This window comes from Leuciscus leuciscus (genome assembly GCF_965113295.1).
Source record: "Leuciscus leuciscus genome assembly, chromosome: 2".
NCBI lineage: Eukaryota > Metazoa > Chordata > Actinopteri > Cypriniformes > Leuciscidae > Leuciscus > Leuciscus leuciscus.
In genome coordinates this window covers 49,455,139-49,481,431 of record NC_138726.1, presented here as the reverse complement: position 1 = coordinate 49,481,431, position 26,293 = coordinate 49,455,139, and the positions used below count along the sequence as shown (strand labels likewise).

The 26,293-nt window shown below is 36.5% G+C and overlaps 2 protein-coding genes across 2 annotated transcripts in view; one reads left to right on the top strand and one right to left on the bottom strand.

Moving 5' to 3' along the window:
* Positions 1 to 635: 635 nt before the first annotated feature.
* Positions 636 to 15,331, bottom strand: immp1l (inner mitochondrial membrane peptidase subunit 1). Its single transcript, XM_082157818.1, has 6 exons — positions 15,203 to 15,331; positions 6,071 to 6,195; positions 5,881 to 5,969; positions 5,641 to 5,767; positions 1,306 to 1,416; positions 636 to 769 (listed from the first exon to the last, which is right to left on the bottom strand). Exons 1-6 carry the CDS (start codon positions 15,246 to 15,248, stop codon positions 707 to 709), a joined length of 561 nt encoding a protein of 186 aa, XP_082013944.1. The 5' UTR covers positions 15,249 to 15,331; the 3' UTR covers positions 636 to 706.
* A 40-nt stretch (positions 15,332 to 15,371) lies between these two features.
* The window catches only part of elp4 (elongator acetyltransferase complex subunit 4), a 66,751-nt gene continuing 55,829 nt past the window's right edge, over positions 15,372 to 26,293 (top strand). Inside the window, exons 1-4 of the mRNA XM_082157659.1 lie at positions 15,372 to 15,560; positions 16,719 to 16,754; positions 22,194 to 22,315; positions 24,541 to 24,660. Of these exons, the coding sequence (XP_082013785.1) occupies positions 15,392 to 15,560; positions 16,719 to 16,754; positions 22,194 to 22,315; positions 24,541 to 24,660 (447 nt within the window). The 5' untranslated portion in view covers positions 15,372 to 15,391. The remainder of the gene's footprint in view (positions 15,561 to 16,718; positions 16,755 to 22,193; positions 22,316 to 24,540; positions 24,661 to 26,293) is intronic.

Genomic DNA, 26,293 nt, shown 5'->3' with positions numbered 1-26,293 from the left:
ACTATTGTAACAGGTCAACAAAATCCAGGTCAAAGGACAATGCCAACATAGCAGATGTAATATTTAACCACACAACTGCATAATGGAATATAGAAGAATTTGGAAGCCTGTTTCTGGCTCACAAGAGTAAAATAAATAAATAAACTGGTAATTGTGGGTTTCAAATAAAAAATAGTCACATTCGATTCGATATTAGATCACACTATGAGCTTTATTTATTTATATGTTTATTTATTTATTTTTTTACTCTGAAAGTGGAAACAGGCATTAGCAATCAACATGGAAATTTCTATATACTGTCATATCCTTTTATTTTCCAGACTATTTAAAAACCCTTAAAAACAGTCCTGTCCCTCAACAACAGCAAACTGTGTTACTGAAACAGGCAAATGTCCATTTATAACGCAAAAATTAAATTCCAATGTGTAACAATGAGTCAGCTCTCAGCCGCACTTATGATGAATTTGAAAATAACACAAGTCTGTAATACCCATTTGAAACATTAACAGATCTTCTTAAAATTGTCACTAACATTTTAAACCATTGATTGCAACATGATGTAGTTGATATGATGCATTTGTGTTTCTTCACTATCATAAATCCTTGTTTGCCTTAAACAATGAAACAGACAAGAATTATAAATAAGAATTTATTTTAAAACATTTAAAAAAATATCATTTACATTGTGACCATGAACACAGCTTCTTCATAAAATGCGCCCGTCGTTTGGACTTTCGGCCAATACGCCAACACTATGTGGTGGCCACAACTGCAAAATAAAAGCACAGCAAAACAAAAACAATAAATAAATCATTTAATTTCATATTAAATGAAACCGTGAAATGCAACAATGAAACAGTTCATATTAAATTAAATTAAATATAGCATTAATCTACTTTATATTATAGTGCAGAAACAACACCTTTTCCTTATTAGACCCTGTAAGAAAAAAAACACCCCTGTATCATTTGCCTTTGAGTTTCCAATCAAGGGCTGACAGAAGGTGAGGAGACCTGTTTACAGGGTCATGGGCACATGACGCTATATGAGACGACAGCTGAAAACAGTTTCAAATGAAGACAGCACACTATTTTTTAGCTAGTTACTGGATAACCTTAGTATGAAATAATTTATTTGTATTTACAATAAAAGTAAAATTTAGTATTTCTTGTTTGAGGAAAAACAATACCTCACATAAAGAAGAAAAACAACAACATAAAATGGCAACAGTTCAAACTCAAGAAGCTTGAGGTTTGGCCTTTGGGGAAGCGTATAGGTCAAGAAACGAGACTGTATCCTCATTACCTTTAAGCAAACACGTCCTCGGATCAAGGCATAGGGAATTGGGCCATAGCTTCGGGAATCTGTGGAATTCCGAAGGTTATCGCCTTCCAGCCACACATGCCCTCTTGGTACCTAGATTGCAGCAGGATGGGAAGAGCAAAATGTTAAATCATAAATCTAACTGAAAATTAATACGATTTATTTCGGATTGCAGCCAAACCGAAAATGAGGTCTAAAATGATCCTTTGACTCATGCTTCACATGCAACACACAATATTGGTTCTCCCGGATTAGAGGATAAAGAAGAAGTTCCTAACAGTGAGAAAGTTCACATGACTTAACTGCTCATCTCAGATGGGAATGGGATCATTTTTACTGACCGCTGGGGCCTCGCACCCCCCCCTCCCTTTATCCTCTCTGTGAGGGGTGAAGCCACGCCTCCATGAGCTGCTCCATGGGTCTAGACCACGGACAGACCTGCCAGGCTGGGCTGGCAACCGAGCGAATCCTGATCCACACTGACATCAATTAGGAATAATCTCATCACACAGGGAGAGTGGGGCTGTCAAGCCCCTAATTAAGTCCCCTCCACCCCCTCTATATGTGAGGCGAGGGTGAACAACACATCACGTTGTCATTATAAACATAACAGTATGGGGATGCCTATCTGGCACTGACCAAACTTTAATAATAATTGTTATACCCCCCCCCCCCCCCCCCGCAGAGTTCTAAAAATTCAAAATAATCATATGACGATTTCCACACAGTACGATTTAATGTGCTCAACTGTTAAGAAAGCATACTTACGGTCGCACCAGATATCTAAGAAAGCCGTTTCATGCTTCGATGTGTGAAAAACCAAAACAAACATGACTTACAAAATGATTTGCTGACCTTCTGTATCGCAAACAAACTCATCATTGACAAATGCAAAAAGAACCGTGATTATAAACATAAGTCAGCATGTATTCGTCTTGCAGTCGACTCTCATTAGCATGAAAACATATGTTTGATCCCATCCACAAGAAATCTCAGCCCGTCGTCATCTGCTGTTCAGAAGCGAAGCTTTTGTCCTATCTGTCAGCCAAGCATGCGAGACTTCACACCATACTGTGACCAGACACAAATGTTGACAATCCTGCATTCGATCTTACAAATGAGAGGCATGTTAGAAACATCTTGATTCTGGTCAACAAAACACCTCTACAACTAATGTAAATTAGTATAGGGTTTGTCTTATCTTTGACTTGCTTTCCTAACTTTGTTTTACTACAATTATTTTAAAAATTTTTTGGTAACTGAATAGAATCCTACAAGGATAATGTCATTTTGTAGGCCAGACCAGAAGTTCGCATCACCCTTGTTCCCTTGATAAAATACCAATAAGATTTTTAGGGGTCAAGCCCAGGCTGATTTTGCCAGGATCGGACGAACCATCGGTTCGCCATGTATAATGTTGTCAGAAATTGCAGTATCTTTTAAACGATTTCGATTCCTGAGATATAAGGATCTTTTGCAAAAACACTTGTAACTTTTGTAAACATTGTCCAAAATGTGTCCTTTTGTTCCCCTACTTATGTCGATTCCGACAAGATCGAAATTTTTCATCAATGTGCCTGTCCGCCATATTAAAGTAAACGAAAAACAGTTTGTCCAATTTTGTCCAAAATCTGATCATATGATCTTTGGACACATTTTTTATATTTACTACCGTTCCTGAGAAATACCTCTCCGAAGGTGACCTTGTTTGTTGTCTTATGTTAGTTAGCTTAGCATGCTAATTGGTTGCTAACTGCATGTTAACTTTTAGGACTCATTCCTGCAGCACTCTACTGAACACTATCACACATTTTCTCCTGTTTATACTGTAGGTCTTGTCCATTAACATACAGACCATTTCCAAAAAAATGTATATCATGGAAAGGTTTATTTATTTCCATAATTCCATTCAAAACGTTAAACTTCCATAGATTATAGATTCAGGGCCCACAACTTAAACGATTTCAAGTATTTAGTTGTTTATTTGTACATAATTTGGGCTTCCAGCTCATAAAACCCACGAAAACAGGATTTAAAATTTTTTGAATATTACTTGAAATCACACAGTAATTACACAGTAATACCATGGTCATTGAACCAGGTTTTGGTTATTTTGGCAGTGTGGGCAGGTGCAAATCCTGCTGGAAAATGAAGGAAACATGAAGTGCTCTGAAAATGTCCTGGTAGACGCTGCGTTGACTCTGGATTTAATAAAGCACAGTGGACCAAAGTCCTCTTTTCTGATGAGAGCAAATTTTGCATCTCATTTGGAAACCAAGGTCCCAGAGTCTGGAGGAAGAATGGAGAGGCACACAATCCAAGATGCTTGAAGTCCAGTGTGAAGTTTCCACAGTCTGTGTTGGTTTGGGGAGCCATGTCATCGGCTGGTGTTGGTCCACTGTGCTGTCCACTCAACGCAGCCGTCTACCAGGACATTTTCAGAGCACTTCATGCTTCCTTCAGCAGACAAGCTTTATGGAGATGCTTCCTTCATTTTCCAGCAGGATTTGCACCTTCCCACACTGCCAAAAGAACCAAAACCTGGTTCAATGACCATGGTATCACTGTGTAATTACTGTGTGATTTCATGTAATATTCTAATTTTTTGAAATCCTGTTTTCGTGGGTTTTATGAGCTGGAAGCCCAAATTATGTACAAATAAACAACTAAATACTTGAAATCGTTTAAGTTGTGGGCCCTGAATCTATAATCTATGGAAGTTTAACGTTTTGAATGGAATTATGGAAATAAATAAACTTTTCCATGATATAAATTTTTTTTGGAAAGGGTCTGTATTGTGGTTTGGAGACACGCAGTGAAAAACAGCTACCTAAGATCACACAGCCAAATCAGTAATTAGCCTTCTATCTTTGATCGACAAATCCTTTACTTTCCCAAAGGCATTTTATATAGAGAAACAAACAAATCATCCTGTCATACTGAAGGTAGTATTTACTTGCCAAGAGACTTTTTTTTTTTTACTAAAACGTTTATAAAGTATTGATATTTCCGTGTTGTTAGATACCACAAAGTCACAGATTTGACTTATTATATTAGTATTAGTTTTGTGTTTTCTGTCAGCTATAAATAATAATCAACATGAAACAACAACTGTGACCTTGCAACAAAAATTCAGCAAAAGACAAAATGGCCATTAGGCTATTATGCAATCAGAATGTAAATAAATAAAGTGCAAGAAAGAAGACAATCGCAATTCAATATGTAAATAATCGCTGTTAATTTTGCAAAGCATTCTAAGTCAATGGGACATTTTCAAACTTTAATCTTAGATTTTAAAAGGAGAAGAAAAAGTATCAGGACATTGATGCCTATGTTCCCCTGCTTATGCCGATCAGACAAGATCTCCTTTGACATTTTTCATCAATGTGCCATATTAAAGACAACGAAAAACAGTTTGTCCAATTTTGTCCAAAATCTGATCATGATCTTTGGACACATATTTTATATTTACTACCGTTCCTGAGAAATACCTCTCCGAAGTTGACCTTGTTTGTTGTCTTATGTTTGTTAGCTTAGCATGCTAATTGGTTGCTAACTGTGTGCTGACTTTTAGGAGTACTCTACTGAACACTATCACACATTTTCTCCTGTTTATACTGTAGGTCTTGGCCATTAACATATTGTGGTTTGGAGACATGCAGTGAAAAACAGCTACCTAAGATCACATAGCCAAATCAGTAATTAGCCTTCTATCTTTGATTGACAAATCCTTTACTTGCCCAAAGGCATTTTATATAGAGAAACAAACAAATCATCCTGTCATACTGAAGGCAGTATTTACTTGCCAAGAGACTTTTTTTTTTTTTTTACTAAAACGTTTATAAAGTATTTTAAATAAGTTTATACAATCTTTTTTTAGCTGAGGGTTTGTATCCCTTTACCTTAAAGGACTCCAGTGACAGGCCTTTCTTTCTCTCCTTTCTCTTCATCACTTGCTCTACTCATCTGTCACTAACACTAACAGCTTCGGGAAAAATTACAGGTCAGAACCGCACATAGGCAAGGTGAAAAAAAAGAAAGAAAAACAAGTGATACCAAAAAGCAATAACAGCTAGGCCTATTTCAGTGAAAGCTATGCTCTCTCTGGACCAATAATAACCGAGAAACAAGCATTTGTTTCTTCCATAAGGTAAACGTTTTACCCGATGGACGTGAATGCATGTGAAATTCAAATGCATACACCTTAAGAGTAAACGCAGTGGTTCATGCTAAAAGAAGAAAAAAATGTAGTTGAAGACTTCAGAAAGTGTCTTATGAAGGCAGAGCTCATGTCAGTGCACTACAGTAGATACTCACGTAAGTGTGTGTTTTAAACATATCAGATGGTCCACTGGTGCAGACTTTGTCCCCCTCCAGTCCGATCACTCTTTTACAGATGTTCATCTTCGGATCAAAAGGACTTTTGGCTATTACAATATCCCCTCTGGAAGAATGTAACAGGTGAGGTCAAAAATAAAGCCAATAGTTTGATATGAAAGTATAATCAAAATATCACTTTAAAATAAACACTAAAGTAAGCATTTCATACACACTCACTTTTGTATTCGACAGAGGTGACGGCTTACTCGTTCTGAGAAAACCACATCGTGGTTAGTGATGGTGGGTTCCATGGAAGGTCCTGAACACTGTTGTACAGTAGGTGAATTGTGCGTTGCATTAAGAATATATATGTATTTCTTTGTCTGTTTCACCAGATGAGTTGACTAAACATCTCCAAGAAACTTACCGACACAAATTCACCAATATACTCAAAGGCACAGTGAGCGATGCAGCCATACTGGACGGTGTAACCAACAAAGCTAACTGTCTTCACAAAGAAACCACGAAACATTCTGCCACTCCTCAGAAATGCTGTAAAAAAGAAAAAAAGAAAGAAAAAGAGTCTATATTTAAAAATAATCATTCACAACCAACATTAATATTGTCATGCAAGAGAGATTTGAGCACATTTACTGATTTCCTTCGAGTTCTAAACCAGGTTGATGAAAATTAAAGTCTGAGATTAAAACTTAAATTTAGTTTTCAGGAATAGTGACAAGAAATTACCAGAGTGGAAATGGAAAAGGGAAGTCGGCATAAAATGGAAATTAATTTCCATCAAATGTAAATCTATTTTCTAAATGCAATGCATCTTATTGTGAACGAATTGTTCTATGCAAATATTTATTTATTTATTCCATGCATTCCATGTAATATGGAATATTCCATACAAATATTTGTTCCATGCAAATATTTATTTATTTATTTTTACTTCTTTTTTTTTTTTTTTTGAGTTTGTAATTTTCAATTATAATATCATCACCTGCATAAGAATAAAGCATGTGCAAATTTTTGCATTTTCAAAATTTAGTAGTTAATGAGCTGTCTGAACGGGTAGATGAACTGGTTTGTTCACTAGTCGGTTTTATTATATCTTATTAAAAAAGTGTTGTTATTGGTAACTTAAAATTATTTTCAGTAATTAAAATAAAGCTGTAAAATAAAACAGTAACACTTTACAATAAAGTTCAATAAAATTGTTAGTTAGCTGCTTAGTTGACATAACGAACTATGAAAAATTCTTAAAGCATTTATTAATCTTAGTTAATGTACATTTCAAAATTTACTAATACATTAATAAAATCAGAAATTGTATGTTTATATTATTTAATGGATTTGAGCTAACATGATTAGTTGTATTTTTAGTACCCAATGTTAACAAAGAGTAGTACATAAGTTAACAAATGAATTGCTCATTTTTAGTTAATGCATTTACTAATGTTAACTAATAGGACCTTGTAAAGTCTTACCAATAAAACATTAGATGAAAAACACAAACTAATAAAAATTATTTGTTTGAAAATGGTCATTACTTACCCTCAAGTTGTTCCAAACCTGTATTCATTTTTTTTATTCTGTTTAAAAAATGTTGGTAACCAAACAGTTGACAGCACCCATCGACTTCCATGGTAGGAAAGCAAAAAATACTACGGAAGAAGTCAATGGCTACCGTCAACTGTTTGGTTACCAATTTTTTTTTATATATCATCTTTTGAATCTCATACAACTTGAGGGTGAGTAAATGATGACAACATTTAAATTTTTGGGTGAACTATCCCTTTAAACTATTTTTTTGTGGAAAATATCTAAATAAAGGCTAATTAAAATAATTAATAAATACTATGATAGTATAGAAATAATACTAAAATAATATGTATGGCGCTTTCAAGACACATGAATTAAATTCCACATTTAGATTGTAACATCATAAATTAATATTTGTATGAATTATCAAATGATTAGTTGAATATATAAACCCATTCTTAAAGAGCACCACAGCTCTGGAGCTTTAACCGCTACACCGTGACTCCAAATGAAAATTTGCATGGCAATTCTCAATTGGAAATCTCACTCAGTGCCCAAAACTGACGACACATGCCTGTGCCAGAGGGTCGAAAGTGGCTTTTAAACACTTTGTCACTGAGGTGGTGTTGGTGGGGAAATGCACCTCACACATTTAATGCTAACGGTTAAAACTGTGAAACCAAAGTGATCATTAGAGATGGTGTTTCATTCTCAGTAGCCTCTACAACCCATCAACAAGGCACAAAGGTCGCTCTTTGTGCTTTGTTGATGGGTTGGGCATCTGACCCTGTCTGAGACAACCCAATCTACACCTGTGGGAGCAGGTGACAGCGCTTGCAGGCACAGGTTCATCTCCTCGAACTCAAAAAGAAAAAGAAAAAAAAAAGAGTTACGCTATGGCCATAGCAACAGAACACAAGGTCCTTTGTTTGTCCTCGCACCCCGGCTCTTTAACTGATAAAACTGTGGTGCGTTGTCTGAATAAACAGTCCATCCTCACTCAAACTATTGACTTTTCCTTGGCCATCAAGCCAAGTCAATAAAGGTCATGTTTGGATGTTTGTACACATCCATGAAACCTCGCTTGGCAGATAAACAGCTCAAAAGATAAACCAACACTTCAATGGTGTGCCGTTTGTCGGTTTACAGGCTGGTTCATAACAAGAAACTCTAAAAATCGCAATTAGAAAACGAATCTTCAGAAGAACAACCGCGCTGGATGTCCAATGAAGGATAAACCTCAATCTTTTCTCCTGAAACAAACCAAAGGAATTAAGGCGACCCGGCCGAGCAGAAACTAAACGAAACCGAGCCCTATCCCAAAAGCCCCTATTGCCACGGGAATGACATCTCCAATATGGGGCGGAATTAATCCCCCTGTCCCCTACTTCCTCCATCTCAGTCCCAGGCCAAGTGTCAGGTGTCTGTCTCCGTGTGTCATGGAAAGTGCTACACCTAATCCCATTACCCACCAGCCATCTCTTCGCCCCATACCTCCGTCCCCGACACCCCTTTCAATCCATTCCGGTCAGACATTGAATCCACACCTTTGAATCCTCATAATTACGTCTGATACCCCCAACACAAACACGGTGTACGAGAGTTAGCTCTTCTACCCAAAGGCCCCCTCCGTCCAGGGATGTTTCTGCCTGACTGGATGTAGTCGTATCTCAGGGAGGCAGTGAAAGGGCCAGCTGTTGTTTTGCTTATCAAACTCCAGGGTGGGGCGAACAAACTATTGTTTCTGGGCCGTTTTCCCTGCCAATTGATAGTGTGCACAGATTCTCTGCCTAAACTATAACATATACTGTGAGCTTTCCTTTTAAATCGCTATGCTCATTATAAAGTGCATCTTTTGGGACAAAACAATTATCATAATTTTAATTGTAAATTCTAGGGTAAATACGGGTAATTGGTAACCCGTAAGTTACTCTATACGGTGAAAAACTGTAATAAATCGAATGGGACATTTCATGTAGTTTTACAGTAAATGTCCAGGGGTGTTTTAAAAGAGGTGAATTTCTGAGGATTTTGTTGTGCAAACGGTCTAAAAACTAAAGTATAGCATACTGTCAGCATGCTAAATAAAGTACTTCTATTAATACTTCTATTCTGCAAGGATGTATAGTATACAAAATATTTCTTTTTTAAATGCTGTTCTTTTTGATGTATGAAAGTTTTTCCCAAAAATGTGCAGCATTGATAATAAAAAAAAAAGTTTCTTGAGCACCAAAGGCTTCAGAATGATTTCTGAAGGATCGTGCGATTCATTCAGTATTGCATTTACGCAAATTACATTTTAAAATATATTAAAATAGAAAACATTTCTTTTAAATTATAATCATTTTTCACAATATTACTGTTTTAACTTAGTGAGCATATGGGTCTTCTTTAAAAAATATTTAAAATCGTACCCACCCCAAACATTTGAATGGAAGTGTATACAAACTATTAAACAATAGACAACAAGTCGACTCGACTCGACATGATTCAGATTCTGTTAACAACAAAGCATGTTGATCCAGAAATATTCCTTTAGTTCTGTCCATCATTTTACTTTAATCTGATTGGCTCTATCTTTCATTCTTCTCCTGACCCTAAGAGACTGTCAAGGCTCACAGACCAGCTCGGCAGAATGTGTTGCGGAGAACACAGCATCCCCAACTACCGTCTAGTCGTCCAATCACCAGCACGTTAATGTTGTGGGCGTCCAGCATAGGTGAGGATTAAGGATTTAGCATAATAAGATTACACGGCCAGTGAATGATATCAAGAGACAGTCCATATGCGGCCGCCTGGTTTTCCACTGGCACCCTGTGTGTGTGTGCGAGAGACTCGGTGAGTCAGCTGCTTGAAATCAAATGGAGTTTAGCCAAAATCAAACAGACCTTCAGACAATTGAGATTAAATCTCTATTTCTGAACATTCCCCTGTGTGTTCGGAACAAGCACTATCTGCCACATGATTCCCTAGACGGGGAAGTGACGGACCAAAATGAATTTTATCTAACAATTGGATAATTAACTCCAAGTCTCCCCTTAATCCAGGATTACACAGTACAATGTATATATATATATAGGCCTATATATATTTGCAACACAGAGTCACATAGAGCATCTCTGGAGAGCCATCTGTGGCCCCGGACCCCCAAAACCCATAATGCAACAGAAGGGAGAAAGGGTTCCCAGAGAGCGGAGAAGCAGGTGGCATCAAAATGCCCTTTTAATCCTATAAATCTGTTGTAAAAACAAACTTCTGAAATTGAACAAATCTCTTGAGAGTGAGCGGTCATCAATGTTGGTTTAGCAGCATCTAATCTGATAAACTGCTCTAAAAAAAATAGATAATTTGTCTTGGCAACAAGTATGACAATAACTAAAAAAAAAAAGAGTTAAAAAAATGTCTTGAACTCATGGCATGAGTGTTGCCTTAATATGGCAGCTGAAGTAAAAACAAAAAGCTCAAATATATGAAATAGTTTAATAGACCCTGCATATAGACACTCATATCCATTCAGTTGCACATCTGTTTTAGCAAAAAAATTCACTTATTTATTAAAACACACCTTATAGATCGGATTATCATGCACCTATTTAAACATTTTGGCCTAAAAAACTATTTCGGAGGAAACCAAAATGTTTGCCTAAGTTTGCCTAGATTCTGGCTCATCACTACAATACTGAACAGAGTTAAGACATTTGATTTTCCAAAATAATACAATTACACCATCAGTACACTATCAGTATATTATGCATAAATGTATAACTTTGGAAAATCAACTGCGTTTTTAAAACCCTCTCAGCTGATATCATTTGGAGGCGCACGTTTCAGAAAAAATCTGAGATTTCCCTTTAAGAGTCAATTACAGTGCAGTATATATAAAAGCAAAGTGTGCAAACACCAATTCAGGCATTGAGACTGATGTCACACTTGTGTAAAGGTCACTATGACTCCGTGCCACCATCTAATGTGCTTACACTCCGCTGACCTCCTGAAATAGAAAAGAAAATAAACAGCAGCCCAGGTGACAGTGGAAACGATGCAGGGCTGTATTTCTGAGCGCCATTGTTCATGATTGCCGGACATTCAGAACTAAAATTATTACAAGAAAATTTGGTACAGAAATAGTCATTTACTATAGTGCATTGACAGAAAATAGCTCCTGTCTGATACAGAGCAAAAAACTATGATTATAGTCTAACATTTATAAGTTTACATTTCCAAGCATTCCTATTGCCGTTAAAGGGATAGTTTACCCAAAAATGAAAATTCTGTCAGTATGTAATAAGTATAAGTATAGTAATTACTCCCCTCATGTTGTGCCAACCCCGTAAGACTTTCGTTCATCTTTGGAACTCAAATTAAGATATTTTTGATGAAATCTGAGAGCTGGCTCACTCCTTCATAGGCTGCTAGGTAATTTAATCTGCCGGTCCAGAAAAGTTAGTAAAGACATTGCACAAAACCCCCCAAAATTACGACTTTATTCAACTATTCATTTTCTTCTGTGTGGGCCTGTGACGTGAGTTCACGAGAGCGCCACGACGCATGCGCGAGAACTGAGAAGATGACGCTCACGATCCTATGATGGGAAAGTGTGAAAGGTAAGCCATTCATTTTGCGGCATTGGTAAGGCACTTTTAAGTTTTCTCGTTGGTTTCTCACGATTCGGACATCCAGGAAATGCACACTTTAGAACCTTTTTAAACACTACATCGAGACCCATCTGCGCCATCTTCTCAGTTCTCGCGCATGCGTCGTGGCGCTCTCGTGAACTCACGTCAGAGGCCCACACGGAAGAAAATTAATAGTTGAATAAAGTCGTTATTTTTGGGGGGTTTTGCACACAAAAAGTATTCTTGTCGCTTGATAAACTTAAGGTTGAGCCACTGTAGTCACTTGGACTATTTTAACAATGTCTTTACTAACTTTTCTGGGCTGGCAGATGAAATTACCTAGAAGCCTATGAAGGAGTGAGCCAGCTCTCAGATTTCATCAAAAATATCTTAATTTGTGTTCCGAAGATGAACGAAAGTCTTACGGGGTTGGAACAACATGAGGGTGAGTAAACTACTGAGAGACGTTTCATTTTTGGGTGAACTAACCCTTTAATTGTAATAACCCAGTGAGATTTTTGTATGCACAAGGAGTCGGACAACAGCTGGTGCTCCACACGGAGATCTGATCTCACCATCATCAAGTCCATCTGGGATTACATGAAGAATCAGAAAACTGAGGCAGACTAAATCCAGAAGAACTTCCAATGTCTCCAAGATGCTTGAAGAAACCTACCTGCAAAGCTACAGTATACTGTGAAAAAGTTTTAGGCACTTGTTGTATTAGACCTACTTCTATTAGCTAAATCAAATGAATGTGTGACCACCCATTGCGTTTAAAACAGCTTTTGTCCAGGCACATAGTTTTTCAGGTATCTTTGTTGGTAGGTTTCTTCAGCGTCTTGAAGACGTTCCCGCAGTTCTTCTGGATTGAGTCTGTCTCAGTTTTTTTCTGGTTCTTCATGTAATCACAGACAGACTCGATGATGGTGAGATCAGATCTCCATGTTGAGCACCGGAAGTTATCAGACTCCTGAAAAAATGAATGTTTGGAAATGTAAACTGATATTTCCCACTAACAGCAAAAGATATAAATAACTGGCTTAAAAACTTTTTTTTTTTGGTGAAGATACTAACATGCCTAAGATAGATTTTTAAATGAATTGTTTAATGTTTAATATCTTAAATCTTTAAAATATTATTTGAAAGGACAGCGGATGGTGTGAAATTAGAAGAAAAAAAGTGAGGAATCCAATCGCAAGGCTTGCTTCACAGCTTCTTATCACAGCACATCTGAATTTAGACATACATGAGGAGCTCGACTTTGGGAGCTTCTGTGGGACTTAAGAAGATTACATAGATTCGAATAGTGTTAACTAAGATGGCGTTCCCCCGAGAACCCAGATGGAAGGAAGATGAGGAGGGGGGAACACTCTGATGTTCTCGATCTGTGCGGCAGAAGGCAGCGGAGGGTGGCCTGTCTCGCACTGCTCTCTTTGTTCTCAATGGATCGGAGAACTTTGAGATTTGGTAATCGGGAGGCTATCGGTGCAACTATCAAAAAGAGGCTGGTGGATTGAGCTGGGATGGTGACACCTGGTTGCTGGTTGATGGAGGACAGATGTCAGCACGCATGACATAAAGGAAATCTCCCTCAATCACATCATTTTTACAACAGTCCAATGGAAATCAAATGAATTTTAAAAGGCAGATAATGAATAAAGCCAATTACAGAGTCAATCCCTGTAAATATGAACAAAAGCGAAGCAATTTCAAAGGATGCTGAGCTAGTTCTGTAACAATGAAGTGACATAAAGAGACTAATCTTTATTAAAATGACCTTTGACTGCAGCCTGAACCCAAGATGGAGCTGAAAGGCAAACAGATCTTATCAGGTGTGCCAAGTTAGGCCTTCTGTTATGGGTAAAAGAGAAACCTTACAATTCTCTATTCATTTAAATGCCCATCCCTACCAATTAGCCTGCTTTGTTTTTACAGGATAGATATTTTTTATTTCGTATTGGAAAAAATTCAGATTAATGCAGTTTTTGGAGGAGAGAATAAAATGACCTTCCTGTGGGTCACAAATAATAGTTACCACAACCCTATAATTGTCCTGGCATCCAAGATTATTGCTTTCCTTTCAACACTAACGCATACAAACCCGCCGCAGATGACAATCTAACTTCCCTTCTGAGCAATGCCACTATATTCTTAACCTCAGATTGTAGTAGCAAAGAGAATCACGTTGGGGAAACCCAAACAAGCTGCTCAGGAAACATTTGACATGTTATGACTGTTAGCATTAGCACTCTGTGTGGAACAATCAGATATGAGTTGATAAAGCTGACATAATAAAAATAACATAAGCGATACCAGCATCTGGACAAACTAAAAAGAGCACCGTAACACTGAATGGTCCTGTCTAGTGGAGATGTAGCATTTTTTCAGAACTTAGAAAAAAAAAAGGAACCAAAACTATCAATGATAAGACACCCCCACTTTTATGATGGATAACATCACGGTTATTCTATATATTTGTGTCTAATTTATTATGTAAGAAACTACCACAGCAATGCAGGCATAATGTATTGTGTGTGTGTGTGTGTGTGTGTGTGTGTGTGTGTGTGTGTGTGTGTGTGTGTGTGTGTGTGTGTGTGTGTGTGTGGAAATTGGGTGGAAATTGTGTATTGGGTGTTTGTGTAATGTACATTAATATATGTATATATGTGTGTGTATATATATATATATATATATATATATATATAAATAAAAATGTTTAGGGTCAGTAAATTGTATTTTCTCACCAAGGCTGAATTTATTTGAAGAGAAATCCAGTAAAACAGCAATATCGTGAAATATATATATACATACTTTTTTTAATTGATGTTTTAAAATGTAATGTATTCCTTTATCAGCATCATTATTACAGTCTTCAGTGTCATATGATCCTTCAGAAATCATTCTAATATGCTGATTTGTTGCACAAGAAACATTTCTTATTATGATCAATGTTGAGGTATTGAATAGAAGGTTCAAAAGAACAGTATTTATTTGAAAAACAATTCATTTGTAACATGGGAATTAAAGAATGAAATTAATTAAAATAATATATATTATATACATTTGCGATTACATACTATTAAAAATATAAAAGTAAAAATGGTTCTGATTTTTTATTCTGATTCTGACACGTATGCAAGTGATTCATTGTGCAATTAATTAATCAATCAATATACCGTTATAATGGCAGCTTCAGCTTTTACAGTCATCGGTGATGAATCTGCTTACAACATTTCATAAGTCTTGGCTAAAGTACAAGGGCAGCAAGGTTTTGTGTTACAGCTCAGGTAGCTGTCAGTTTTGAAACATCGATGGCATAAATATGATCTACAGCAGTAATGTCATGTGTGATGGAATTATAATAAACACTATAGTAATTTGTACAGTAATCCTACCTGATTCGTGCACATTGACAGCGTGCTGTTTGTATTCCTTGATCATATGTTCACTACGCAGCTGCAGTCAACCTTGAACTCCATTGCGTCATCGTCGCTAACCAAGTGTCTTTCTGATTGGCTAAGAACACAACAGCTCATTCGCTGATTGGCTGTAGAGTCATCGGCGTTACTGTCAACAGAAAAAACATGGCGGCTCCCGTTAGATGCATGGCTGGATCCTCCAGCATAGGCAACACAACTAGTTTTCAGAAAAAAACCCGCGGCAAACTCGTTTCTATCCCTGGGACCAGACCGTCTGTACAGAACGGACAACTCTTACTGTCCTCTGGCGTGAGCTCGCTTGACTACGTTATTGGTTAGTATAATTCACTCGGTTTAAGCTCACTGTCAAGTGGATGTGTACTAAATTCATTTTTGACATGCCTCTCTATCGGCTTCATATATATAACGTATAGCTGCTATACTCTTAATAAATCCAGAAATAATTCAGCATTAATACACTTTTGTTTGCACTACTGTCACACACTGTCTGTTTTAAACGAGCAATGCCCTAAACCCATCAATCAAAATATCAGGGTAGTTTTCACTTTATTACGCGTATAATCTTTGCATTATATGACATTTGATTTTATTATATGAAATAATTTTGTATTGTGTGTTGATTATAATTACCTTATCTTGACATGTATAAAAACGACAGAAAATCCCCTGATAAAAAAAGGGTTATATATATATATATATATATATATATACACACACACACACACACACACACACACACACACACACACACACACACACACACACACACATATAATAAATAATATAATAAATCAGCATATTAGAATGATTTCTGAAGGACCATGTGACACTGAAGACTGGAGTAATGGCTGAAGAAAATACATACATACATACATATATATATATATATAATGTATATGTATGTATTTTCTTCAGCCATTACTCCAGTCTTCAGTGTCACATGGTCCTTCAGAAATCATTCTAATATGCTGATTTATTATCAATGTTGTAAAAGTTGTGGTGCTTAATTTTTTTTTTTAATAACCTGTAATACTTTATTTCAGCATTCTTTGATGAATAAAAAGACCAAATGTCCCCACAAGGATAGTAAAACCTGAGATCACCTATGGGAAATGGGTTAATTAACATACTAAATTATATATTTTTGGAAAATGTAAAAATGCAGAAAGTTTTCTGTGATGAGTATAGGTTTAGGGGTAGGGTTAGTGTGATGACGGGACAGCATATACAGTTTGAACAGTATTAAAACTATTACTGTACGTCTATGGAGAGTCCCCACAAAGATAGCAAACCAGGCATGTGTGTGTCTGTGTGTGTGGACGCACATAATAATGCTAAATACTAGCTGGTATATTAGGCAAAAGAATACATTTATTTCAATGTAGGTGTATTTGAGCCTTTCTGATTAAGTTATGGATATAAAAACACATTGTTATTTTATGTCATTAAAATGTACACTTTTTTCCCATAGGTGGTGGTCTGGCAGTTGGAACTCTGCTACTTGTAGGTAAGCAATGAAGCTATTTATGTATACTATCATGTCACGTCATGTCATTAGGTTGTTTAAGATATTCTTATTACTGGCTATATTTTTTCACTTAGCCACTGCTTTGCATGTCATAATGGCTAGTGGACAGGGATTATTAAAAATAATGTTTTCATTAGATGTAGATTCATCTTTTCATGTTGCAGAGTACAGTACAAAGCCATTGGAATTTAACAAAAAGTGCAAATAGTGTGTGTTTAGTTGCCTATGAAACTACAAATCTAAGGATCAGTAGGCTGATAGCTCATTAGATATGATGATACCTCTGATTGCAGACTGTTTTTTTTTTTAAAGGCGGCATGAAACCTTGCGATAGAAGTTGTAAATCTTTTCTTCCCTATTTAGATGTATATCCTGGGTTCTTGAACGAGAAAAAATGTAGGGCAGGACTTGATTTTGTCCATTGGTTACTGATTGGATGGAGGTTTGCTATTGGATCTCGTGAGTGACAGGTTGTCCTGCATTCATGCCAGTAAACACGTCATCAAAGAAAAGAAGAGATTTCGCTGCAAGAGGGAGGGGAAGTTATTTTGAGTAAAGATTATGAGGGGACATGATTTTTCTTTTTTCTTTTTTTTGATAAATAATTAATAATAAACCCCATAAAAATAAAAAATTGTGATTCATGGTGACTTAAACAGCAGTTTAGAGTAGTCTGACAGATTCAAAATTGAGGATCTTTCTGTTGCTCCCCATCAGTATTATTCATTTGTTTATTTGACATAAGGTTAAGAAAGTTGCCACTATTTGCTTTGCACTCTAGTATATGACCAGCATATCGTTTTTTTTCATTGAATAATTATTTCTTTTGATGTAGCTTATTATTTTCAAAACATATATTCATGAGGATCTTATATCTTTACATCCTAATTTCCATTCTTTGCATTCTTTTGTCCTTTTTTCACTTCATTGGAAGTGGATTGGTCATGGTCCTTTATGATCTATCGAGTCCTGTCTAGGTCACTTGCGTCCTCAACATGTGACCCACATGAAAGATACCACTGTTGTGTGTGTGTGTGTGTGTGTGAGAGAGAGAGATGTTTATTCTTTCTATAATAGAAGGAAATGATCTGCCTAAATCGTATGGTTTACTTTATCTATTATACAACAAATGATGTAAAAGAAGTTTATTTAATTTTCTTTCTTTCTTTCAGATGTTAACAAAAGGTGAAGTGTGTAATTTTTGCATTATAAGTTGCATCAAACTAAATGGTAAAAAATTATTTAATTTGAACACTCCTCCGACCTGCCATTGGCTGGTTAAATGGATAGTTCTGCTCCAAAATTACACAATTAGTTTAGCCAGTGTTGCTTTGTTGGGATGCAGAAATAAAAAACAGAAATATTTCAGTGTGTATATATATATGCCGCCTTATTGTCTCATTATGCGTATTAAAGGGATAGTTCACCCCAAAATGAAAATTCTGTCATTAACTAAATTTGGAAAGTTATTCCAAACCTGTATGAGTTTCTTTCTTCTGTTGAACACAGAAGATATTTTGAAGAATGTTGGTAACCAAACAGACGACACCCATTGACTTCCATAGTAGGAAAAAAAAAAAAATACTATGGAAGTCAATGGCTACCGTCAACTGTCTGGTTATCAACATTCTTTTAAATATCATATTTTGTGTTCAACAGAAGAAAGAAACTCATACAGGTTTGGGAACAACATGAGGGTGAGTAAATGATGACACATTTTATTTTTGGGGGAACTATCCCTTTCAGAAAGTATTTTAATAGTGAAATATACACACTTCACCTTTCAGATTAAGGTCCAATTTGTAAGCTATTTAAATAGAGTCAAATTGAGCTGTTATTATTTGATGCAACAGTAATTAAAGTAAATAAATAGATGGTAGATGTGTCCCCAGAGGTTGCGCATTAAATCTAGATTTGTACCGGTTCCACTGTGAATCAGTGGGACTCAGACGGCAAACATATGGAGGCAGGAGGGCAGAAGTGTTGACCCAAATTTCCCCTGCAGCTTTGAGTGACTGACTCACCCTCGCTGCACTCACAGACTCCCACTGCCTTACACACATGCTTAAAGCACCACTTGCATTATTCTTTCACCAAAAGAGGCGGCTTCTCTCTGCATCAGAAAAGATAGGAAGTCTCTAGATGCCCCACCTTTTGGGTGACGGATATGTGCCAGAGTCTCTACAGCAGAGATATGCACCCCCAACACATCTCATTCTGCCCCCGAAACACCCCCGCTAGGCTAATAGCACCCGCAGGTTTCATTTGTAAGGCGCCATAGAAACGCCACCACAATAGGCCCCATCTCGAGTGGGCCCATCTGGGTGTCTTTGTCGGGGCCGCTGAAAGCCACAAAGGCCTGCTGACCTAGAAACACATCAATAAGAAAGAGGGGAGTTCTTCCGATGACAAATTGAAGAGCTGAGGAATTTTTTTTTTCTTCCGTTGGTGATGGAATATGAGAGGCATCCCGGTTTGTAGGAAGAGTCGGGTAGAGGACAGGAAACCCCTCATTCTCTCCTGCTGTTGGAGGAATCCTTCAGAGGTCACACAGAGGCTTTGGACCTGTGTGGGTTTGAGGTGTTTGTTAGAGAGAATGGAGGGTTGAAACTGGAAGTGCGAGTTGGAGAGGAAGAAGCCGACTGTCAGTGTTAGATGACAATTGCTGAACGCTATTACAGGAAGTCAGATTAACGGGGGTAGTGCGAATTGATGTGTTGTAATGTTGTAAAACGTATACTGTATAAGCCGACAAATTGTTGACCAGTCAGAGATGGTCAAAACCATTTTGCCAAAAGATTTTTCTGTTATTAACACAACTTTTTTTATTAATTTTTTATGTCAGCACTAAACAAATTGGAAAGCTGATTTGAAAGTTAATTTATGAATTAAAAAAAAAAAAAAAAAAAAAAATATACACTCCGTTGATCAGAGGTCCAGGGTCAGTAAAACCTTTTTTAAACAGATTATTACTTTTTTCAGCAAGGATACATTAATTTGATCAAATGGGACAGTAACAATTGTTTTTGTTTTTTGTGACAATTTCAAATAAATGATGTTTTTGTTAACTTTCTATTCATTCAAATGTTTTTCTGTTTCCACAAAATGGGCTGCACAACTGTTTTAAACATTAGAAAACAAAATAAATGTTTCTTGAGCATCAAATCATCAGATAAGAATGATTTCTGAAGGATCATGTGACACTGAAGAATGATGGTGAACATTCAGATTTGTCATCACAGGGAAAAAAATACATTTTAAAATAAAATAAAAAAGGTTTTACTGTATTTTGATCAAATTAATTCAGCCTTTCTGAGCATGATAGAGTTCTAAAAAATTTTTTTTTTGATTCTTAGACAAACTTCAAACTTTTGAATGGTAGTTTAACAGATAACATTTATGTAATTTACATAATATAATATTTTTATTTTCAGTTGGAGCAGATAATTTTTTCTGACATTTTCTATTATTTATATAATATTCTATTATACTGTCTATCTATCTATCTATCTATCTATCTATCTATCTATCTATCTATCTATCTATCTATCTATCTATCTATCAAAAAATTTGAATATCATGGAAAAGTTTATTTATTTCCATAATTCCATTCAAAACGTTAAACTTCCATAGATTAGAGATTCAGGGCCCACAACTTAAACGATTTCAAGTATTTAGTTGTTTATTTGTACATAATTTGGGCTTCCAGCTCATAAAACCCACGAAAACAGGATTTCAAAAAATTAGAATATTACATGAAATCACACAGTAATTACACAGTGATACCATGGTCATTGAACCAGGTTTGGGTTATTTTGGCAGTGTGGGAAGGTGCAAATCCTGCTGGAAAATGAAGGAAGCAAGAAGTGCTCTGAAAATGTCCTGGTAGACGGCTGCGTTGACTCTGGATTTAATAAAGCACAGTGGACCAAAGTCCTCTTTTCTGATGAGAGCAAATTTTGCATCTCATTTGGAAACCAAGGTCCCAGAGTCTGGAGGAAGAATGGAGAGGCACACAATCCAAGATGCTTGAAGTCCAGTGTGAAGTTTCCACAGTCTGTGTTGGTTTGGGGAGCCATGTCATCGGCTGGTGTTGGTCCACTGTGCTGTCCACTCAACCCAGCCGTCTACCAGGACATTTTCAGAGCACTTCATGCTTCCTTCAGCAGACAAGCTTTATGGAGATGCTTCCTTCATTTTCCAGCAGGATTTGCACCTGCCCACACTGCCAAAATAACCAAAACCTGGTTCAATGACCATGGTATTACTGTGTAATTACTGTGTGATTTCATATAATATTCAAATTTTTTGAAATCCTGTTTTCGTGGGTTTATGAGCTGGAAGCCCAAATTATGTACAAATAAACAACTAAATACTTGAAATCGTTTAAGTTGTGGGCCCTGAATCTATAATCTATGGAAGTTTAACGTTTTGAATGGAATTATGGAAATAAATAAACTTTTCCATGATATTCAAATTTTTTGGAAAGGGTCTGTATATATAATTTTTTTTATAGTATCATAGTATAGTAGTATATTGATTTGCTATGAAAAATATTTACTTAAAATCCCAGTGTATAATTTTTTAACTGATAAATTTTGAACCGTCCAAACAAACCAGCTTGCTAAAATTTTATTGGACTTTACAATGATTCAGTTGAGACAGAATATATATTTTAGATGTGATTGATTATTGCCCCCCAAGCAACTGCCACTGCAAGAAATTGGAAATACTAACAAATAACTTTCTTCTTCTTGGTGCTTTCAGGGTACTAATATGTACACATGTAATAATGTAAATGTAACAGTAATAGATTTTCTTCTCACTAAGAAAATAAAACATGTCTGCAGCTATGAAAATGTTCATCTCAGTACCTCAGAAGAACTAGTATCAACAGAATCTAATTTAGCAAATGTTTGTCTGTATAACTGAATCTGATGGAGATTTCATCCTCACAAGTATAGTGTTGAAGAGCTTGTAGATAGATCAAGACAGCTGTTCCCTTCTCTTTTCCTCAGTTCTGTTTTGTAACAGAAATATAAGAACATTTCAGCTACAGGAGATATAACATGTCATATTCATACCTTTCATGTATGGTGTAGGTGCTGATGGACTGACCATTAAATCCATTACAATCATACTGGGCTCTGATCCTATGTCAGACGTCCCATTCGCCATCTGTGATAAAGTGGCTAGTGTGTTTGCCATCAATAGCAACCAGAATAAACAGTTGTTCTATTATTTCAACCAAGTTTAGTGTTGTTTTTGTTCTCCATGTTGGGATATTTACAGTATCTGATCCGATGGCGACTCTCTGGCCATTCTTTTGTCATGACGCACGTCAAGAGGCTCACCGCTCTCTGTTTTGGTGCAGTTTGGGTTGATGTATGTGGCATTGATGGTGATTTCTGCTCACAGAAGAGGACCGCTATGACAGCTACTCCCGCATGCTGCTCAAGTACTTCCTGGCGGAGGGAGTTGTGTGCGGACATGAACTCTTCCTGGCATCCGCCCGAGATCACCCTGATGAGATTATGCAGGTAAGAATCAAATCAAATCAAGTGTTCACACTTGGCCCCTTTGACACTTTGGTCAAGTTTTTTGGTTCTGTGAAGTCTAAGTACATCAAAATGCATTATTTACAATCGTATTCTCCTTGTATAACTAGTACCTGGCCCTCAAAACAATAAACCTTGAGAAATCTGTGTGTCTTTAGCAGTAACATATTATTCTCAGCTTTGGCCGAGAACAGTTCGACTGAACATGACACAATGTCTGTATGTGTTATTATGACTCTGGCATAGTCTAATTTGTGTATCTACTTTTGGTCTATGGACTCTTTGTAACTGCTGCCTCTCTGTGTACTTTTGTTATTAGGTGTGTTTAGAATAGAATATCAGACTATTATTTTTGCTGTGTATATTGGATGTATAAACTGCATAGTATTTACATTTTTGCATTTGGCAGACGCTTTTATCCAAAGCGACTTACATTGCATTTCAAGGTACACATTTTACATTCTTATCAGTTCTTGCTTTCCCTGGGAATCGGACCCATGACCTTGGCGTTGCAAGCACCAACGCTCTACTGTTTGAGCTACAGGAAAGCTTGTATTCAGGTTTCAGTGCAAATATGCATATTTTCTTAAAGTATAGGATATGCTTGTACATTACTGTGTGCTTTGGATATTCCAAGTCTATCCCACAATGCATGCATTGCAAATTGAGCTTGCAATTGCCAATGTGTCAAATGATACATTTTGAACATTGCTTCATTGTTTGAGCAGACATTATTTTATTTTATTTTATTTTACCATCATTCACATCTTTCCTTTATTCTTTTATCAGACTTTTTTTTTTTTTGACGTCTTGCTTCATTATTTGATCAGACATTTAATTCACTGTTTTTTTTTTATTATTTTATTCTGATGTAATTCATATGTTTTCTTGATTCATTGATCAGACATTTTTATTATACTTTTTTATTTTGTCTTATTTTAACATTATTTGCATCTTTTCTTGCTTCACTATTTGATCAGACTTTTATTTTATTTGTTGCCACATAGTCATAGTCTTGTGCATGTCAATGTATTTTTTAAATGTATATAGTTGCAGTACACTAATAATCCATTCCAAGCATAGGCAGTGTTTTCTCTCTCATCTCCTTCCCCTGTTCCCCATGTAAGCTTTCCCAGACTGATACATGAATGTTTTTGTGTGGGAGCTCAGGGAGTTACCTGTGAACGTTAACAAGTCTCACCTTAATGACAGTGGACAGGAGTTCCTCTCTCGCTGGCCCCTGATTGGCCCCCAGTTAACACAAGCTTAATGAGGGCCTGTTGTTGCCCTTCAGACTGTTCCTGCATTGAGCTGTTATTTCTTAAACAGTCTCTGTTTTTTGTTATTGCAGTGTCTGTATGAATTTTCCCCTAAGGGAGACAGTTCCCACCTTCATTTTGGCATTTTTTGGCATTAACGACAGTATCAACCCTGTTGTTTAAACAACAGCTTCTGCTTGCACAATTTTGATGTGTTTGTTCATACTTTTTGGCCCTGTTAAACGGGTCACTTGACATTTATTTCCCTTTTCACAGGTGAGCTCTGGCCAAGACAGTGGCTTAAACAAGCTTTAGTCTATCTAGATACAGTGTAAAATAGATAAAATATTTGATTTGTCAAATATACAAATATGTAGCAATTTAGTTAATGAACTGGTTGATTAATAAAAAAAAAGTATTTTTGGTTTAAAAAATGGGATACATTTTTTTCCAGTTTTGAATCCCTCTATAAGGCTTTTAAGGTCAGGAACAAGATCTTGTCTTGCCAAGTTGCCATATTCAGATTGCATTTGTCAAATGTAAAATAGGATAAACATTTTAGAAGTCTGTTATAGTGGATTTTTATTTTTTGCTTTTTCATGTTCTTCTGTGTCTAAAATATATACCTTTTTCAAAGAGAGAAACAAAATGTTGGGCAGGACTTGATTCTGTCCATTAGGAATTGATTGGATGGTTTTGGTTTGCTATTGGTCGATCTCATGTGAGTGACAGGTTGCCCCGCCCTCGCGCCAGTAATATCATGTCGCTGCAAGAGGGAGCGGAAGTTGTTTCAATTAAAGATTACAGGGTCACAAATTATGATGTGTGCATGGATAAATCATTAATCATAAATACTGCAATGTTCCATAATGAAATAAGAATGGTCCATTTTCATTTCATGATGACTTTAACTAATGCTGTTTTTTTTATATTTATTTTCTTAAATAGGAACTCCCTTCTCCAATTATGGATGAAGTTGCCAGCCAGGGTCAACCTCAACCAAGTGACCCAGAGAATCCAGACACAATGAAAATCGCCTGGCGCTACCAGAACCAACCCAGAGTTCAGGTAAAAGATCTGTTGAGAAGTGCTTTTATTCAGTAAAACATTGAGAAATCAACCACACACACATTGACATAAACGTATTAGATGGCATTCGCTAAAATTATGTTTTAAATTGACAGCCCTATTTATAAAGAAGAGGTTCTCAACTAGTTTCGCTTCAGGTTCAAATTAGATGTCTAATGTAAAATAAAATTATAATACATGCAAATGCATTATAATTTTCAAAATGTACAAATGCATTATGGTTGGCACAATGTTATTCTTCATTGCTAATTTGGATTTGAAGAAGTCTCGTTTTTTTTACTTTGCATAGTTTTCTTAATGTTTTTTTGTTTTTCGTTTTTTTAGAATGAATGCATGTCACACAACCTGTCCATATAACATCTGTCTTATTTGTCTAGCTTTTATGCCAAAATGCCATATAGTTTGATTGGACACACAACTTTTGATATCAACAACCAAAGCAATGTGAATAATTTTGTCTTCCCTTTTAAAAATTGACAAGCCACTTTATTTTACTACTCTGCCAATGCAAGACTTTATGGTTAGTTAGTTGCATTTTCCTATTTGCGTTTACCATTTAACTTTGTTTTATCCCTGCTTTCTGCAACCCTATCAGAGCATGTATGAACCTGTGACAAATTTTTGGGTTGCGACCAACTGCTTTTATACCGGCTAAGGAAAGGGGGGTTGGGAAAAATAGTGTCCTATAATAAATATATCAATTCCTACCCACCCAGCACTGTGAATGGGCTTTCGCTGTTCTCATTCACAGTTTAGGTGGATTACTCACGCTTAGCTGGTTATAGGTGGACTTAAAACCCGAGGAGACAGGAGGACATGGAGGTTCTATTCAGCCTCAAGCCTTTTACAATGGTTCTGCAGCTTCCAGCACCCCCAAATCCCTTCACAGCCCTCGCCGTGGCGTCCCCGTGCGCCTCTTTCTTCCGTTCGGAGAAAAGACCCCTCCCGCCAGCCCATAATCCAGATTGCTATGGAGATTAGGGGGACACCAGTGAGTCCCCAAAGATTTAACTCTTTCTGTCTGTGTTTTCTGACAACTTTTGCTTTTTCTCTTTTTCTCTTTTTTCTCCCCCCCCCCCCCCCCCCCCCCTCATTGGATATTCTTTCCATTCATCAAAGAATCCTAAAAAAAGCTACCACTGTTTCCTCAGAAAAATTTAATAGCTGAACTGTTTTCACCATTGATAGCAAATCATCATATTAGAATGATTTCTGGAGGATCATGTGACACTGAAGACTTGAGTAATGATACTGAAAATTCAGCTTTGACATCACATGAATAGATTGAACTTTGCTTTCAATATACATTTAAATTGTAATAAAATTTCACAGTATTAATGTTTTTGCTGTATTTTTGATCAATAATAAATGCAGCCTTGATGAGCATAAGAGACTTCTTTGAAAAACATTTTAAAAATCGTCCTGACCCCAAACTTTTAAGAGTAATGTACAACTATCGCTCTTTCTCTTCCCTGACTTTCTTCCCTCTGCTTCTCATTGGATATTTCCTGGATAGTTGGATAGTTTTATTTTCTTATTTCGTCCTCTCCTTCCTCTTCCCCCCATCACCCTTTCTTCCTCCCTGTCTCAGAGGGGATACTTACCCTCCTTA

Bases quoted from the DNA above. Each gene is read 5' to 3' on its own strand.
- immp1l (XM_082157818.1), bottom strand. From the start codon at position 15,248: ATGATCAAGGAATACAAACAGCACGCTGTCAATGTGCACGAATCAG. The intron at 5,768-5,880 runs GTGAGTGTGTAT...ACATTCTTCCAG, and splicing joins CACCTCTGTCGAATACAAAA to AGGGGATATTGTAATAGCCA. The intron at 1,417-5,640 runs GTGAGTATCTAC...GCTGCAATCTAG, and splicing joins TGTTTAAAACACACACTTAC to GTACCAAGAGGGCATGTGTG.